The following is a 13,905-nucleotide window of genomic DNA, read 5'->3' on the forward strand; positions in this document are numbered from 1 at the left end:
TGGTTAGCCACACTCAAGAAAACAACTCTATTGTTTTAATAACTATAGCCCATTAATGTCCCCATAAGGGCAATTTTGATGGACTTATAGAGCAGATAGAATTGTAAGTTTATGTGTTCTTAATGTTTATTAGTTTGATGTTATAGTTCCTAATGAAGATGGCAATAGGTGTGCCTCTAATTAGCTCACTGTTAAAGAGGTTCTAGGCATGAAGAGTTTCTGCTAACAACCCAAGCTCATAAAAACTACTAAATGGCTTTTTCTCCATTTTTATGGGGCCAAACCTCAGCTCCCCAATTGCATAAAAGGGATGAGTAGGACCCACTACCTCCAAAGGGACTCCTAGCACCAGTCAACTCCATTCTCCTTGGTTACTCTCTGCTCCCAACTTAGAAACCACCATGTCCTGTCGCTCCTTTCGGGTTAGCTCTGGCCACCGAGTTGGCAACTTCAGCTCCTGCTCAGCCGTGATGCCCCAGAATCTGAACCGTTACCAGACCAACTCTGTCTCCTGCCGAAGTGGTGTCAGCTTGCAGGGCTTGAGTGGTTTTGGGAGCCGGAGTCTATGCAATTTTGGATCCCATTTACCCCGAAGGATGGCAGTAGGCTCTTACCCTATCCATTCCGGGGTTGGTTTTAGATCTGGTGGCAGGATTGGTTTTGGGACTGGCAGTGGTATGGGCTTTGGATTTGCGCCTAGCAGTGGCTCCTGTTTTGGGGCTGGTAGCAGCATTGGCTTTGGAGCTGGAAGTAGCATTGGTTTAGAGCCCAATGGCAGTATTGGCTATGGGTTTGGAAGACCTGGTTTTGGGTACAGAATTGGTGGAATTGGAGGCCCAGCTGCTTCTTCCATCACAGCTGTAACTGTCAACCCGAGTCTACTGACACCTCTCAACCTGGAGATTGACCCCAATGTCCAGAGGGTGAAGAAAGATGAGAAAGAGCAAATCAAGACTCTGAACAACAAATTTGCTTCATTCATTGACAAGGTATCTACACATCCATCCAGCTGATTCTCTTGGGTCAGGATTACCAAATGAATGGATGATTTTCTCTTTATTGCAAGAGGTCATAGAATTGACCAAGCCACTTGCACTCTCTGGGTCTGCTTTGGAAGCTCTTTTTTTTTGGGGGGGGGTCAAAGTTCTGTAATATAGGATACAGATTGAATGGAGTTTTAATTAAACAAGGTGTGAGGTAGAAAAAGATCAAGGTCTCTTCTATACAACATCAAACATGCAGAGGAAAGTTGGAAAAGTTAATCAAATAGGAAATATTTAGGCAATACAGGGCCCATCAGCCAGATATGGGAAGTATCTTGATCACTGATTTCTTTTGTATAAAGCTATTTAAAGCCTGAGAGGTTTTCTGCTGACCACACTTGAAAGTGAAAAGCAGAAAACTGGTATAGATGATTTGAAGTGCATGTGGTGATCATTTCCAAAGAATCATCTGGCCATTGGCTCTTGCCTCCTGCACCCCATCTATCCAAAATCATTAGTATAGCAAGGCACAAGAGTTTGAGGAGCTTGGGAAAACTGCCTCAGACTCATGAAATAACCTTGAGGGTTCTATCTCTTCTTAATTCCATGGAAATTACTGAAGATTTCTTGTTTTTCTGAAGCTAGTATGGTGGAGAATTGAGGTAGAGATTTAAATAATTCAGTATACATATATATATAATGTCTCAGTATAGAAAACAGACTCTAGCTTTAACTTTAGTCTGGCTTTGGAAGAAATATGTCTCAGTATAGAAAACAGAAAAACAGACTCTAGCTTTAACTTTAGTCTGGCTTTGGAAGAAATATGTCTCAGTATAGAAAACAGAAGACTCTAGCTTTAACTTTAGTCGGGATTTGGAAGAAAACTTTCAAGGTCTGAATGATCCAGATCATCATATCTAGCTTCCTCCTTCTACAAGGTGCAGAGAATCTCTACTTCCCCCTCCCCAAAAGAGAATATAAGCAACATTTCTGTAGCATGAGGCTATAGAATTGGAAAAAACCTAAGGGGTTATCGTCCCAAGCCCCCTTATTTTAGAGATGAGGAAACCAGGGCCCATAAAGATTAATTGATCTGATCAGCCAGTTTGGAGCCATCTAAGTGGCCAAACCAAATCATTCAGAAGAAATATAAACAAACAAATAAAAATATATTCTTTGTGGCCTGAATAAAAGTCACTTTGGACCATGAAAAAGAGAGAAGGTACAGTTTTGTTTCACTTAGGGAAGTGCTGATTCATTCTGAGTTTCTGGAGGAGGTGGGGAATTGTGTCTAGTATATTAAATATATTCAAGGGCAAATGCAGTCAAATGAGTAATTTCTGGGTCAAGGATAGCCTCCAATATCAAATAATCCTCCAAGCCTTCTCTCTGTGATTCTGGGATGTTTTTGAACTTTCAGAAAAATGTTCCACTGATTCTGCTTTATGTGGATACCTATTTTATTCTGGAGAAGGGCTCCATTACCTTCTAGATCAATGTCTAAGAACCCAAGTAGAATCATCACCACTATTGGCCCCCTTCTCTTTAAGCTCCTGGCTGGCCTTTCTTAAGAGTGCAATTCTTTAATGTTTGAATAAGGGCCCTTCTTTTCAACTGAGCTTATTTATAAGGAAACAATGTCCATCCATCTCCTATTGAGCTAGGAGGTAGGGGATAGAGTATAAAGAGCTAATGAGGTAGCAATGCCAGCAAGGAACTGAAAGCAAGAATGTATCATGGACAATTGAAGTGAAGAGGTGAGATCAAACCAATTCTTCACGTTAGTTCCTCTTCCTGGTGGGGTTTAGGTGAGGTTCCTGGAACAGCAAAATAAGCTCCTGGAGACTAAATGGAGCTTCCTCCAAGACCAGAAATGTGTCAGAAGTAACTTGGAGCCACTCTTTGAGAACTACATCAGCAACCTGAGGAGGCAGCTGGATATGGTTGCCAATGATCGGGCCAGGCTAGAAGCTGAGAGGAATCACATGCAAGATGTCCTGGAGGGCTTCAAGAAGAAGTGAGTCTGAAAGGGGCATATTGATCCCAAGTGGGAAATCTTTGACAAGAGAGCCAGTGTGGCACAGCAGCTGGAGGGTTTGGGGCCAGAGCAGGTGAGGACTTTTTGAAAGGGTAATTGGTACCAAGGGAAGTGAGAAGTATTGTCCATGACTTAGTAAGCAAAGAAAAGGTGATGCTGGATTTTTTGCTACTGGTGATAACAGTGATCTCTCATGTTTCTTTTTACATTAAATATTATGAGATTGTAGGAATCTGATCAAGGACATTTTTCTGAAACTTGGTTCTGTTTTTTAATTTGTGATAATTTCCCTCACTTGCACATCACCATTTTCCTCCAGAATACAGAGTTTTGTCCTGGGTATTTGGAAGAAATAAAAGAATAGAAGGAATAGAGAAAGGAAAAACGGTCTCCTCTTTCAGGTGGGGGTGAGGACAAAACTCAATACTATATAAGTAAAGGCAATTTGTTTGTGCAAATGAATTTTATGCAAACTGAGCAACCAGCACTGGGGGTGGGGAGTGGGAGGGGAGATAGATTTAAAGAGCATTTTATCCTGGATAGGGTCAATCAGGAGAGGCTTCCTGGGAAAAAAAAACCAAGCGATAGAGCAGTACTGACAAAAAAGAAAGAGACAGTCTTAGGGGTAGAAGGGATGGGGAAACAATATCTCAAAACAGGAGTACAAATTGTTATAGGATTTGTAGCTGATATGGGTGAAATCACCTGGCTGGACCAAAGGAGTAATTCTGGAGAATCATGAGTGACTGGCCTTGGTTTGCTTCAGGATCTGTAACTCAGTTTCCTTGTGCTTTCCATCCCAGATATGAAGAGGAATTGGTATTCCGGGCCAATGCAGAGAATGAGTTTGTGGCTCTGAAGAAGGTAAGAACTACAGCTATAAGACAACTCTCAACAGAACAGACAAATGTTTTGTATAATGGATCAGGTCCCAGGTACTCTTGAGATGGATCTCAGAGCTACCTTATCCAGACATCAGAACCTCTGGAGAGACAGGGATTAGATAAATTGTCCTTCTAAATCTGGACTTTCAAGATTATTCCTGGTATTTATATAGCTATTAGGACAAAAAAAAAGCATCTTGAAAAAGTGCTCCTCTTGCATTTTTTGAGCATTAAGAGAAAGAGTAGTAATAGCAAGAGGAGGAGGAGTAATAATAGTAGTAGTGGTGGTGGTGGTGGTGGTGGTACTGGTGGTAGTAATAATAGCAGCAGCAGTAGGTACTCCATCTCCATCCCATACTTCCATAACACTCACTCATTCAATACTACCTAGTGGCTCCTATCTTAGTCCCAGGTTGGTCTATCTTCCATAGCCTTGGTCCTGTTCTGGGGAATGGCAAACATAGGTTTCCTTCCCTCTCTTTTCTTGCAGGATGTGGATATAGCTTACTTAAACAAGTCTGACCTGGAAACCAATATGGAAAGCTTAATCGATGAGATCCAATTCCTGAAAACTCTGTATGAGAAGGTAAGTGTCTTTTTATAGTCTTAGAACTGTGAACCCTATTTCTCAATAACCAACTGCAAAATTTTCCCCAACCAAAGAGCTAATTAGCCTAACTTTCTCTGGCTTTACCTGCTATCTGATATGGCATGGATGTCATCAAAATCAAGCAAATGGAACTGACTGAAGAATACACAGAGTGTCCCCTCTAGAGTACTATCTGTTTTCTTATACTTTGTAGATTCCCTATGGTTTAGAGATTTTTCTTTCTTTGAAATGCAATCAGCTCTCAAATATTGATGGGTGGATTATATACAAAACACATTTGAATGAAAGAGGGCTTCTCTTTAGCTTCTAATATGTAGATAGACTACTATTGCTCAGCTAGTTTTGGGGCTCAAGGATAATGAAGGCATATGATGATTTTATTTTTTACCTACACAATTCAGAAAGGCAAATAGATTTCTGATCCCTCAAATTAACCAAATAATTGCAAATTCCAATAGAAGAGATTTTCAATTAGTCTATTCTACTCTTGAATTGTCTATGGTTACTTATGCCTTTCCCTAGGGAAAATAACTAAGAGTTGGCTGTTATTTTCTTTGTTCTTGACGAGATCTCATCTTTCAATCCCCTAACAAGGTAGCAGGTCAAAAGGCAAGGTTGTCCCTGGTCATGTTCCTCTTGCTGACTTGTTGTCTTGAGAATAGAGATTTATCTCATTTTTGGTTTATATCTACAGCACCTAGGACATAGTGGGGGCGGGGAGGTTGATAAATGTTGGTTGATCGATTGATAATTGATTTACGTAGGAGATCGAGTTGCTCAATTCCCACATCTCAGATACGTCTGTCATTGTAAAAATGGACAACAGCAGGGACCTGGACTTGGATGGTATAATTGCTGAAATTAAGGCTCAATATGAGGAGATTGCCAGGCGAAGCCGGGCTGATGCTGAGGCCTGGTATCAGACTAAGGTGAGCCTCACAAGATCATCCCTCAGAAGCAGTGTTACATGTGTGTTGGAGGAGGGGGTGGGGAATGAATGGAAGGAAGGGTGAAAAATACTACTATGGCCCATGCTGGAGAGCTCCCTAAATCTAGACTTTGCCATTGTCCCTTAAAGCTTTTCCCTACTCTACAGGATAAAAATTGATCCCTGAATCTCTAGGTCCTGATGATATCAACTTCTTACATATGGACCTCTGAGCTGGTTGAATTCTCTGAATTCAGTAGTTTAGTTACTTATAAGAGGCAATGTGGTCTGATGGATAGAGTGATAGGCCTGGCATCAGTATATAACTTGTGTTCAAGATAGTAATAGTAATTAATCATTATTATTATTATTGATATAAAATTTTAAGGTATCAGAAATTATCTGCTTTGATGCTCACAACAGCAAAAGCATTATTATTGTCCCCATCTTACAGATGGGGAGAGATAACAGGCTGAGAGAAATTAAATGATTTGCTTAGGATCACATATCTAGTAAAATATATAAAGCAAAATTTAAACTCAGGTTCTTCCTGACTCCAACCCCTGTATCACCTAGCTTCCTCTAGATTAGGCAACCATTTACCTAGCTAGTTGACTGTGTACTCTTAATCAACAGAAAATAAGACAAATTAACTAGAATAAGACAGTTTTGCCTATCAATCAGATCCATTCATCCCAATAGACAAGTTTATAAAAGGTCAAAGGCATGCACTTTTCAGGAGATAACTTGTCAGAACTGGAATTCCAATACTCTTTCATGATCTGGTCCCTTAAAGAGGGGAGGGGTCCGAAAGGGAAACATGACATTCTAGTTAGGAAGTAAATTCCAAGGAGATTTAAGAGAAAGTAGCAAGGCTTGAGTTTCAATAAAACAATTTTCCCTCCCCACAGGGAATGACTTAGCAATGGTGGGTAAGAGAAGTAGGGGAGCTTTAAAGCAACTTGTTAAATTCTAGGATGAAAAGTTAGAGCTGATTACTACTTAACTACACTGAAGACACTGAAAGTCACTAGAATATAATTTAGTTCAGCTGTGTGTAAAGGGTAGGTAGTGGATGAAATTTGGGATACAAAAGAAATGAACTGAGTTCAAATCCAGCCTTAATCACCCACTATCTGTATAATTTCATGTAATTCACTTAAATCTCTGTTGATCTCAATTCCATCATCTGAAAAATGGGAATTATAACAGCCTCTATTTCTCAGACTGGTTGTGAAGACCAAATGAGATATTTACAAAGAGTTTAGCACAGTTTCTGGTATATAATAGGTGCTGCATAAGTGCTAGCTATTATTACTAAGGCTATTAGCTAGTAGCTAGTAGGTTTAAGGGAAGTGGAATCTCCCCAGTTTTTCCTCTTAGGTCTAATTGCTTGGGTTCCTAATAGACTCTGAGAATGAGGGAGGGGGGTGGCTGACAAAACACCTTGAGGAGGATGACTCGATTCCTATGCCTTCCATCTGACTTTGCTCTTACAGTATGAAGAAATGCGAGTAACAGCCGGCGTGCACTCTGATAACCTTCGGAGCACACGTGATGAGATTAATGAACTAAATCGTCTGATCCAGAGGCTGAAGACCGAGATTGATCATGCCAAAGGGCAGGTGAGTACAGCCTTTAAACCATCAGTCATCAAGGAAAGGGAGAAGGTGGTTAGACCCAAGAGTTTCCTCCTGTAGGGTAGACTTTCTAAAATCAGGTGAGCCAATTAGCCCCACCCTCCTTGGAATCATATGTGTACACAGCGCCTTCCTGCATACTGAGGATTAGGCCCAGGGAGAAGAAACGGCCTTCCCCTGCTCTGTCTTGCTCTGTTTTGCCCTATCCTGCCCTGCCCAGTCCAACCCAGTAGGAACTCCTATTAGGATGGAAGGAGATGCCCCATGCAACAAATCATAGATACAGAATGATTTGCATAAATCTGCACACAAATATCAAATTAAGGATTGCTAGCTAGGGCTCTGAAGTTCAATAATAGGGAGAATGAGAGGAGGGACTAGGGACCTAGGGGACTGATTTAGAAAGGCTAGGAAATGGGGCAGGTAGGTGGTGCAGTGGGTAGAGCACCAGCCCTGAAGTCAGGAGGACCTGAATTCAAATCTGGCCTCAGACACTTAATGCTTCCTATCTGTGTGACCCTGGGCGAGTCACTTAATCCCAACTGCCTCAGCAAAAACAAACAAACAAGCAAACAAAAAAAGCTAGGAAAAGACCTAAATAAAAGGAGGAAAAAAGGAGGAGAGAGGGGCCTTCATATTTCATTTTTGGTTTATTTCTCTGGCACCTAACATAAAGCTTGGTTGATTGTTTAATGATTGATTTGTGTAGGAGATAGAGATGCTTGAGGAAATAAGATTGCATCCCAGACAGGAAGGACAAAATGAATGAGACGTAGAGGGGGCAGAACAAGATAAGGGACAGGGAACTGCTTTGTGTAAGTAGGACAGAGAATATTCAGCCCAATTGGCAGAGACAGAGATCTCAGCTTGAGAGTGGTGAGATAAGAAGTCTGAAGAAGGGATTAACTCCATCCTTTGAGTTGAGAAAGTCCATCCTCAACCCATCAACATGTCCCCAAGGTCTTTGGGAGTCTGCTTGACTCTTCCTAAAGAATAGGGACAAATAAATGCTCAATTTGCAACCCACAGCGTGCCAAGATGGAAGCTGCTGTTGCTGAGGCCGAGCAGAAGGGAGAGACGGCTCTCACTGACGCCAAGGTCAAGCTGGCTGAACTGGAAGGGGCTTTGCAGCAAACCAAGCAGGACATGGCCTGTCAGCTGCGTGAGTACCAGGAGCTGATGAATGTCAAATTGGCCTTGGATGTGGAGATCACTGCCTACAGGAAACTCCTAGAAGGTGAAGAGAACAGGTGAGCAACTGGTGCAGAAGGACTGAGGTTAGACCTTGGGAAGGAGGTAAGGCCGTGGGCAGAGAAAAGGATGATAAATAGGAGAGGTATGAATAATTTACCTCTTCAGAAAGGGACAAGTAGACTAACTTCTGCAGGAAAGCATGTTTTTTGACCCAATGAGGCCACTAATTAGCTCTTGATCAAAGGCAACTTATTGCCCCTCTCTGAAATACATTTTCTTCATCTCTAATTGCACTGGGAGAACTTGGAGATTCCTTCCAATTGTAAAATTCTACTTTTAAGAGGCTTCCACATCACTAAGCCTTGAAATCCCTTTGGGGAGTGTCCCTCTGGATCAGAGTTGATGATTTTGAGAATAATATTGCCCAACTTGTCAACTCATACATGTTTTAGGAATTTGGGAAGTCATCTAGGGACAACTGCTTCGTTTTAGTAATGAGTAAACTGAGGTCCAGAAGGTAGTCATCTACCCAAGTCACCCAGCTCACTAGTATCCAAGTCAAAATTAGAACTCAGTCCCCTAACACTATCTCTTCTACTTGAATTATCTTTTTCATCTCTTTCCCCTTAGGATATGTGAAGGTGTTGGACCAGTGAACATATGTAAGAAAATTGTTTTGTTTTATTTTGTTTCTGAGAGGGGTGGGGGAAAGAGTGATGCAGGAATGGGTATGGTAAAGGTAGTTACTATGTTTTTGCTCAAAAATCACATTTGACCAATAAAGTAACCTGCCAAGGCTGAGGTTAGTGCTGGAATGAGCTAAGTACTTGGCTAAGGATAGGGGTCTTCTCATAGCTGGCCAGGATTTCCCAAAGAAGCTTCTAAGCCTTATTGGAAAGCATTTGAAGGGCTTAGAAATAGCTGGCTTGTTCAAACAAGTCACAGACCCTACTCTCCATGAGTAAAAACCTGGAGAATTACAGGAAATCTATTGGACTTTGGTGTGCTCACCCTCCCTGTGGCTGGCAGGAGGTAAAGGCTGAGTTGAAATCTAACCTTCCTCAAGACTCTCCTTATTGTTGCCAACCTAAATGCTCAGTGTACTGTAATACCTTAAGTCAAAGAATACTGGACATAGTTAAAGAAATGATTGAGAATCAATATATTGGCCCAGGATCCCATCAATTTGTCAAGTGTTTGCCATTATTGCTACAGTAATGTGCTGTTATTGTAATAAGATGTTATTGTGTTATAATCAATACACAGGATAAATGCTATAGGAGTTCAGAGAGGGACATCTTCGAGGGGGTCTGGAGTATTAGTAGTATTCATGAAGGAAATGGCAAATTGAACTTGAAGTTGAAGGCTGGAAAGGATTCATATAAGCATGTGAAAGGGGAAGGTATCTGAATGGTTTTTGATGGCTATATATAGGAACTATTGGGCAGCTAGATAATGCAATGGATAGAGATCTAGGCCTGGAGTCAGGAAGATTCATTTTCCTGAATTCAAATCTATCTCAGATACTCACTACCTATGTGATCTGTATGCCTTAACCTTGTTTGTAAATCCCTTAACTTTGTTTGCCTCAATTTCCTTATCTGTACAATGAACTAGAAAAGGAAATGGCAAACCACTCAGGTATCTTTGCCAAGAAAATCACAAATGGGGGCAAATCATTCCAGTATCTTTGCCAAAAAAACAAACTCTTAAATGGAGTCAAAAAGAATTAGACATGAACCTGAATGGCTGAACAACAATAAATAGGAATTAGTGATGAAAAGAGTATCTGAAAAGACACATAAGTGCCCACAGGTCTCAAAATCCAGGGTGATGTGGACATCTATACTGCTTCTATATTCTGTGTAATTTAGAATTTCTCCCCAATCCTCTTAAACACTTTGTTTTGGGCTAAACTGAAGTAACTCCAAATGTCTGTATATTTGTAACAGCCAAATTTTCTTTTTCGATTTTTATCTGGATTTTTGCTCTTGTCTTTGACCTGTCTTTAGACCTGACTTGAATCATCTGGTTGGGTAAGAAAATGATTATGGGCTGAACAGACAATAGAATTTTAGTCATATGATTCCCATCCTACCTTGACTAAAATGGACCTTGAGGGAGTGAGTATGTATGGCTATGTGGAGTGGAACTCTCACTTGCCTGGGGAGATGTTAAATAGCCAATTGACAGTTGAGGCTGTAATTTGGTCTGGCAGGTGTCCCTTGATCATATGGATAGGCCTGGGAAACAGTCCAGTGTTCTAGAACTTGTCATTTCCCTCGGACCCTTTCCCTGATGTTTCCTTTCCTTCTGCAGCTGTGAGCAGTTCCAGAGGTGGTGTGCTATGTGGCCCAGAATCCTTTGTCTTCAGCTCCTCCCATGCCCGAGGTGGCTCTGGCTTCCCTGCAGGTGGCAACAGTTGCACCACGAGCGGGCTCCAGAGTTCTGGGGGTGCCGGGAGCTCTGGTGGCTCCTGTGGCACCAGCCTGAGCCGGGGATCTAGGATTTCTGCCAGAGGTGGGGACACAGCAGTCACTAGTGGAGGGAGCTCTGGGATCCCTGGTGAGACCTGTGCCCCCTGTAGTCCCTGTCATCCCACTCAGGGCTTCAGCAGCAGCAGCGGCAGCCGGAGCGGCCGCAGCTCCACTGTCCACTTTGGATCCACCTCATCCCGCAGGAACAAGTACTGAATGAAGAATCCAGGATGCTTTACTGCCTGAGAGAGAGAAAGAGAGAGAGAAAAAACTATGCTGAACCTAGAAATGCCTAAATATGGACTTTGTGGATGGGCTGCCCCTAAATGAATCCCCCAAATTCTTCCTTCTGTAGAGAAGCTATCTATCTTGTGAATTATCTGGAGCCACAGTTTGTCCCAGATTACATCTCTCTGTGAACCCTGGCAGCTCCCATCAGTGTATATTCAGAATGGAAAATTAAAATTAATTTACCCATGAGACATAATTTTAGGAAGGTCAATCTGCTGCCAACCAATGTTTGCATGGTCTTTCAAAGCCAAAGAAATGGAGAAGACAGGGTGCTAGGTAATACAGTAAAGCAGTAGCTAAACTGAACTCAGAGGCCCTGGGTTTGAATGCTGACTCTACCAATTTACTAGCTGTATAATCTCAGCTAAAACCCTTTATTTCTTTGAGCTCAGTTGGTTTAATGTGAAGTTTGGACTAAATGACCTCTGGTTTTCTCTCAACCAGAGACATTTCTCATTCCAAATCTTTAAGCCTATTATTGTTGGCATTTATTTTTAGCTATCCCTGCCCCTGCTTCCCTCTATTTGACGCAGAGTAATTGTTCTTGATATAAGTTTCTCTTGTCCATATTTCCCCTCCTCTCTTTCTCTCTCTTAGACAAAAAGGAAATAATTTTGACCTTCTTTCCTGTATTCAAAAGTCTCTGCTATTTTAGATCCCTTTGGGCCCGATCTCTCTCCAAGAGAGTCCCTTGGTTTGGAGGGTTGGGATTGTCTGTCCCCAGCTGAATCTCTTATTCCTAAGAATAATACATACTGTGTGTACATACCATATTTCTGTTGCTGGGTTGTTTGTCTGGCATTGTAGGACCTAAAGGCTACAACTGAGTTCTTTTTAAGGCTGTACTTGTTATTTCTGGGCAGGATAGATCTTAAGGTGGTCCTCTCTGGAGGGAGAAGGGAGGGAAAGTGTTTGTATGCACATATATATTGTTCTTTGTGTTTTCTGGTGTTTCCAATAAACTTGCCAAGCTGACGAAAAGGACTTTGTCTCTTTGCTTTGGGGATTCTTTATGGGAATGCAAAGCAGGCACTAGACTTGCAAATCAGTCGCCTCTCAATTATTCAATTTTTAGAAAACTCTAGGCAGCTAGGTGGTACAGTGAATAGAGTATTAGACCTGGAGTCAGGAAGACACATATTACTGAATTTAAATCTAGCCTCAGATACTTACTAGCTGTGTGACCCTGAGCAAATCATTTAACTCTATTTGCCTCAGGTTCTTCATCTATAAAATTAGCTGGAAAAGGAAATGGCAAACCACTCAAGTATCTTTGCCAAGACAATCCCAAATGAGATGGCAAAGAGTCAGACGTGACTAAAAAATGACAACAAAGAGAAGCCAATCTTGAGAATATAGAGGAAGACTTTGCTCTAAGCCCAGACAAAACTTGTCATTAAGCTGAAGAGAGAAAATAAGTAACAGAGGCTTTGAGAAGATTTATAAAGCCCCTAAGTGTAATCAATAATTGATCCTGAATAAAACAGTTTTCTCCTTTGAGCTTCCACATATATAAAATAAGATCATTGGGCTACATGACTTTTTTTAGCACTATTATTCTGTAAATATAAATAAACACAAATTGGGCCAGTTGGGGAAAGGGAAAGCAAGTCAAAGTTCATCTGAGAAAGTTTCTGGGTGAGGTAAGTAATGGAGAAATGGAGGACCTATTTTTTAAAGAAAAAGGCCTAAAATGGTAAGGGGAAATAGAGTTAAGAATAATCCATTTAATAATAATACAGTTAAGAATGGTCCAATTAAGAACTGGATCATTAAGAATTATGATTAAGAGTTATTCAGGATAATAACCAATCCAAAGACCAAAAAGAGCGAGTCATGGACCAAAGACAAGGAATAGATCCCCCTGAATGAAATACAGGATTATGGTTAAAAAAAAAAAAAAAAATTAATTAATTAGTTAAAAAAAAAAAAGGCAGCTCTTGAACTGGAGACAGACTTTCTGACACTTGTTGCCTTTATGAATTTCTTGTTGGTCATGAGTAGGTCTCTTAAGTTGAGACTTGTTCTCTAAATACTGTATTCTAGTGTTGACAGGATTGCCCATTTTCTTGGTTTTCCATTAGGCTCTATATTCCCAGGAAAATTCTCTGTCAGTCTTGAAATGTGAATCATAATTCTCCAACAGTATCCCCTTCCCACCATGTCTATTTCATTGCACATCATCAATGCAGAGGCTTTCAAATTTCTACTACAGTGTGGGAGAATTCTGGGCCACAGACTGAAATTTAGTTTAGTTTGTGGAAGTCCTTGGTCTGCAGTTCTGTTCAGCTGTTTCTAGGTCTGTCCATGCATGCCTTTTGGGTTTTCTCAATTTCCACCAGTGCATCAATGTACTGGGTGTCTGTCCCATCTCTCCCTTATACTAGAAACTACAGAGGGGAGGGTACTTTGTACCTCACAGCATATTCTCCCAGTCAAAGATTTCAGCCTAGTTTTAGTGCCTCATTTTATTTTGGAAATTTTAAGGCCCCTGAGCAACTCAGAAATTAACCATCCTATAAAGGTTAAATGATTTGCCTTGGGTTCTAGAGTCAGAACTGGGTCTCATATACCAAGTTCAAACCATAGAAGTTGAATTCTAATCCAACTACCAACAGCAAAAGTCACAGAGAAGCCCAGTTCTCTCATATTTACTCCAGAAAAGATCTAAATCTCACAACTAATAAAATAAGGATCAAGAAATTCAAAAAAAATGATAGAAAATGCCTTCAGCTAGAGGCCTGAGAAAGGGATTTGGTCATGCATGCCAGTACAAGTTCAGATAAATCGTTCATAAATCTGACAATGTTTTGACATACAAGACTTGTCAGTAACTATTATTAAAGATAGATGAGGACAT

General features: G+C 41.0%; 1 protein-coding gene across 1 annotated transcript; it reads left to right on the forward strand.

The window, feature by feature from the left end:
• Positions 1–401: 401 nt before the first annotated feature.
• Positions 402–11,275, forward strand: KRT84 (keratin 84). Its single transcript, XM_051962464.1, has 9 exons — positions 402–989; positions 2,792–3,000; positions 3,825–3,885; positions 4,396–4,491; positions 5,280–5,444; positions 6,943–7,068; positions 8,113–8,333; positions 8,908–8,939; positions 10,597–11,275. The coding sequence occupies exons 1-9, from the start codon at positions 402–404 to the stop codon at positions 10,968–10,970; spliced, it is 1,872 nt and encodes a 623-aa protein (XP_051818424.1). The 3' UTR covers positions 10,971–11,275.
• Positions 11,276–13,905: the final 2,630 nt, after the last annotated feature.

This window comes from Antechinus flavipes, chromosome 5 (genome assembly GCF_016432865.1).
Source record: "Antechinus flavipes isolate AdamAnt ecotype Samford, QLD, Australia chromosome 5, AdamAnt_v2, whole genome shotgun sequence".
NCBI classification, from domain to species: Eukaryota; Metazoa; Chordata; class Mammalia; order Dasyuromorphia; family Dasyuridae; genus Antechinus; species Antechinus flavipes.

Excerpts from the sequence above, each read along its gene's own strand:
- KRT84 (XM_051962464.1), top strand. The coding sequence starts at position 402 with ATGTCCTGTCGCTCCTTTCGGGTTAGCTCTGGCCACCGAGTTGGCAAC. Across the intron at positions 990-2,791 it reads TTGCTTCATTCATTGACAAG|GTGAGGTTCCTGGAACAGCA; the intron begins GTATCTACACAT and ends GGTGGGGTTTAG. Across the intron at positions 4,492-5,279 it reads TGAAAACTCTGTATGAGAAG|GAGATCGAGTTGCTCAATTC; the intron begins GTAAGTGTCTTT and ends TGATTTACGTAG.